The sequence below is a fragment of the Carassius gibelio genome, chromosome B14, assembly GCF_023724105.1.
Source record: "Carassius gibelio isolate Cgi1373 ecotype wild population from Czech Republic chromosome B14, carGib1.2-hapl.c, whole genome shotgun sequence".
Lineage (NCBI taxonomy): Eukaryota > Metazoa > Chordata > Actinopteri > Cypriniformes > Cyprinidae > Carassius > Carassius gibelio.
In genome coordinates this window covers 15,469,079-15,474,078 of record NC_068409.1, presented here as the reverse complement: position 1 = coordinate 15,474,078, position 5,000 = coordinate 15,469,079, and the positions used below count along the sequence as shown (strand labels likewise).

Genomic DNA, 5,000 nt, shown 5'->3' with positions numbered 1-5,000 from the left:
TTTAATTCTGTTATATATTATTCTCTAAGAGTGTAATTTATGTGATGTAACTTAGTAGACATAGTACCGTAGGTCAAAGTCAGCCTAACACTGCCTATATGTGTACTGGAGATGTATATAATCTATACAATATGTCACCACTTACCAAGAACAATAATAAAAAAAAAGATTTATACATTCATAGATTTAGCTATTTATATGTAATACAAATGATTTGTTATGATTGCAACCTTACAAGGTATTTGTTTGTTTTTCAATATGTTTTCCAGGTAAATAAGTGTTTTATTCTCATTCTGACCAATCTATTTATTGTGCATTGCAATAAACACATCATCACTTTGAACTTTTTTAATCATTATTTATTTATAAGAAAAACTTTTTCAAGCTTCAATCAGTGGTCATATAAATAAATTATAACGTTTTTTTTTTATATGTAACACTGTATACTGTACTAGTCACATTTTGAAAAAGCTTTGCAGTTCAAATAACGATTGGATCGATTATATTGTTACACCACAAGATGTCAACCAATGACTTTCAGTCATTGAATTGTTCATTCAAAAATGCTGATTCATCTATGAAACAAGTGTATTTGATTGAGGAATTCAATCATTCATTCAAACCCAAGTTTTTTTTAAATAAATGATTCAGATTAATTAAACATTTTTATAGACTTCAGCAATTAACATAAATTATGTTATTTTGTTTAGTTGTTTGTTCAGAATCTTGGTCTCTATTTTTATTCTCAGTTTATCCACAATTGTGTAGCTCTAATACATAGCTTGTGTATGTATCATTTTGTTCTATTTAAAGTAATGTAGGCTATAGAAGGTAGGGCCCGAAAGTGACTCAAGCCCAGGGGCCTCCACGAGCCTAAGTCTTGCCCTGCAGTCAGTTCATTCAGTTTAGGAACAATGGATCCAGAGATACGTGACTGAAAAGGTCGAGGACTCCAGAGAAGAAGGAGAGGAGGAAGATGATGAGGAAGAGCAGTGAGGAGTGGAGGAAGAGGAGGGTCAAGGAGTCTCAGATGAAACGTGTGCCACTATCTGACCATGTCCTTGTCCGTGGTTTGACTATGAGGGAGGCTGGGCAATGAGTAAAACCAAACTTAAGTTTCTTCACCGACCTCTCGATCATAGAAACATTCAGTGATGAAAACAGGAAGATGTCCCTCAGTGTACTCTACTGTAACTTTAGAGAGCTTTCCTCTGGTCCTACACATTCACCAAACTGCCTTCCACGGAGAGAGTTTCTGTAGAAAGCATGTGTTCCAGTAATCAGAGGTTTAGACATTACAGCTGATGTGTGATGAGTGGATCAGTCATGCGAGAGGATTTTACCCACAATCCCTTGCTAGGGCCGGTATAGCCGGTGATGTCTGTCCCAGATCAAACATGTGATGCTAGGGAGGACTTTCTTCTTCTTGTTGTTTGGTGTATTGTACTGTACAGTACATTAATAAATAGAACATTTGCAAAAGTATACATGTGAACCACAAGCAACAACTTATTACTGGTTTTTGGTTTTGGTTTTTGTAGTATTGTTGAGAATTGATCTCACCAGTGTGTGAGACTGTAGTGTGTGTGTGATGAGGGCAAAGTTTGGGTTTCAGCAAGAGTGAGTAGTTTTAAAGAGTAGAGCTTCATTTTCATTAGGTTTGAAGATGTGTGAAAGCAGCTGAAAACAGCTATAAATAACAAATCAGTCCCCAAAGTATAACAGTGTTTCTCAATTACTAACAGACTATAACGGATTCATTTGGCATCCTTTTCTTAGAGTTTAACACTGATTCTACTGTATCTGCACCGCTCTATTTATGTTGTATACTGTAACAGACATGGACTAGCGAAAGCATCCCTGTTTCCCAAAAGGAGGTTTTAGTATCTGAACTCACTAGTGTTCTCTAGGCAGTGAAGTAGTGTGTGTATTTGACAGGTGTGTGTGTCATCTGAGGACAAAGAGAACGTGTTTCTGACTAAACTATTTGATTTTGACCTGGACGTCTGAAGTTTGCACAAGTTGGTGTGTAGTTTATAGTTGTGAGAAAATGGTGAATTGTTTCATGAATTGTGTGTTAGCAATCGAGAAAAACTATAAACACACACTCACACACACACACACACACACACACACACACTGCATAAACTTTTGAATGAACTTCATAAAGCTTAGATGAATTACAGATCAGTCCGTTACTGATTGCAGAGCACATGATGGAATCTAGTTAGTGATGTCATCTACGCTGCTAATATTAGGTGATGCATTCGGATCACTTTTACATCACTTTTTCTATTTAACTTGTTTTAAACTTACCATCAAACATAACACATTGACAAAGTAAAGAGAAATCAAATATATTCATTTTTTATATCAACATCATAAAATGCATTAAACACATTAAACTGGGTTAGTGAGTTGATAAAAAATGAATGATTTACTGCCACTGTGTGAATAATGTGTAATCCATAAAAATTTACTGTAATCTAATTATGAGCATTTTAAAATGGTATATAGTCTAATTAGAAGTTCATAATTCTTGGAATCTGTTTATGTGACAGATGACATGCAAGCAGTTATTACTCAGCAGAAATGAAATCAGTGCAGGTTAGTGATTCTCACAGCTGGCAGAAATGATCACTCACGTGCACGTCCAGAAACATCTTCGGCAGAGACTCGGCGCATGTTTTCTGCAAGAGTTAAAGTTTCACGTTCATACAGGACCATAACATTATCACAGCTCAGATAACACACGTGCGTCTGCAAGAGCTTGATCTGGGAAGCATCTGCTAGACTTCTTTCAGATGTCAGTTTTACCTACTTTCTAAATTATAAACATCTCTAAAGACATCTAATAAACGTCCATTTGACATCTGAACAAGGAAACGTCCAATAGACATGTTGCAGATGAGCAAACACTCTTAAAAGGCTTTAGATGCAGACGTCTCTGAGATGCAGGTGTGTTTTTAGGGACAGTGCATACACTCTCTTACCGTGCGATCATGTTTATGTATTTTGTCCAGATCCCTCATGATTTCTTTGCTGAGCTCCAGAGCGCGCGAGTAACAGGTCGGCGGCGCGCAGCTCGTGAACCAGATCAAACCCAGAAGCAAGAAGCAAGAAGCGAGTCTCTGCGCGCTCATGTCTCTCTCTGCCCAAAACATCTGAGCTGTGCGATGACGAGGAGGATCTCTGCCTATAAACCCGCGATGACGTCACGCACCTTCCCACCCGTGCACGCGCAGATGCTCGTGATGAAGAGTGAACAAATCTTTGGAGTGTATATGAATATGTATAAAAAGTGTGATTGTAATATCACGCGTGATAAAAAAAAAAAAAACATTGTTATTATGTTGTTTCTATTCTCTGAAAACATCCAGTTTTTATAAACTTTTCAAAAACATTTTCTCTGGTTATGCTGCTTTTAGGGGAGCTTTGTATAATTTTGCAACCATTATGGGAACATAACCTTTGATTGTTCTCTTTTGAACGTTCTAAAACAAGTAACACAAGAAAACGTAAATAACACTTTTAAAGACCAGGTAACTTTAAACAAATGTTCTTTAACTTTACTGGAAAATGTTTAACGTCGTAACTCAGAGAGACCCTTGACAGAGCGTTAACCAGAGTTCAGAGAAGAATCGATTCTTAACTCTACACAGGCTCGTGAGTTATCAGTAATGCTCAATCTGCCCATGGTTAGTGTGTTTCTGGTAGTTTGAAGAGCAAATGTCGCCCTCTCGCGGTCATACTGTGGGAAGAAAACAAAAACAATAGAAACCACAGATTCTAATGGTTTCCGCTAAAACACTACGAACCATCCATTTTTAACCATTAACCATTGAAAATGGTTTTCTGTTGTGTATTTTGGGACCTATTCCATTAAGATTTAGTGGTTTTAACAAGTCACCAATAATACAAGACGACCAATATACCAGTACAAACCCACAGTCACCATTACAGTTTCCATTAAAACCAGTTACCAGTTATTTATTCACAATAGAATATAGATAACATATATAATGTTGAAAGTGAGACATTTTGAAATGTCATGCCAAATATTGGCTCATTCTGGATTTCATGAGAGCACACATTCCAAAAAAGTTGGGACAGGTAACAATAAGAGGCCGGAAAAGTTAAATGTACATATAAGGAACAGCTGGAGGACCCATTAGCAACTTATTAGGTCAATTGTGAACATGATTGGGTATAAAAAGAGCCTCTCAGAGTGGAAGTGTCTCTCAGAAGTCAAGATGGGCAGAGGATCACCAATTCCCCCAATGCTGCGGTGAAAAATAATGGAGCAATATCAGGAAGAAGTTTCTCCGAGAAAAACTGCAAAGAATTTGAAGTTATCATCATCTACAGTTCATAATATCATCCAAAGATTCAGATAATCTGGAACTATCTCTGTGTGTACGGGTCAAGGCTGTAAAACCATACTGGATGCCCGTGATCTTCAGCTCTTAGACGCACTGCATCACATACAGGAATGATACTGTAATGGAGATCACAACATGGGCTCATGAATACTTCCAGAAAACACTGTCAGTGAACACAATCCACCGTGACATTCACCGTTGCCAGCTAAAACTCTATAGGTCAAGAAAGAAGCCATATCTAAACATGATCCAGAAGCGCAGGTGTTTTCTCTGGACCAAGGCTCATTTAAAATGGACTGTGGCAAAGTGGAAAACTGTTCTGTGGTCAGACGAATCAAAATACAAAAAATCAAAGTTCTTTTTGGAAAACTGGGATGCCATGTCATCCGGACTAAAGAGGACAAGGACAACCCAAGTTGTTATCAGCGCTCAGTTCAGAAGCTGCATCTCTGATGGTATGGGGTTGCATGAGTGTGTGTGGCATGAGCAGCTTACACATCTGGAAAGATGAGCTCCATCAATGCTGAAAGATATATCCAAGTTCTAGAACAACATATGATCCCATCCAGACGTCGTCTCTTTCAGGGAAGACCTTGCATTTTCCATCATGACAACGCC

At 37.8% G+C, this 5,000-nt stretch overlaps 1 protein-coding gene across 1 annotated transcript in view; it reads right to left on the bottom strand.

Moving 5' to 3' along the window:
- The window catches only part of LOC127971443 (cytokine-like protein 1), a 7,430-nt gene extending 4,249 nt beyond the window's left edge, over window positions 1-3,181 (bottom strand). The window contains exons 1-2 of the mRNA XM_052574459.1: window positions 2,994-3,181; window positions 2,646-2,690 (exon numbers count right to left, since the gene is read on the bottom strand). Coding sequence (XP_052430419.1) covers window positions 2,646-2,690; window positions 2,994-3,164 — 216 coding nt within the window. The 5' untranslated portion in view covers window positions 3,165-3,181. The remainder of the gene's footprint in view (window positions 1-2,645; window positions 2,691-2,993) is intronic.
- Between the last annotated feature and the right edge of the window lie 1,819 nt (window positions 3,182-5,000).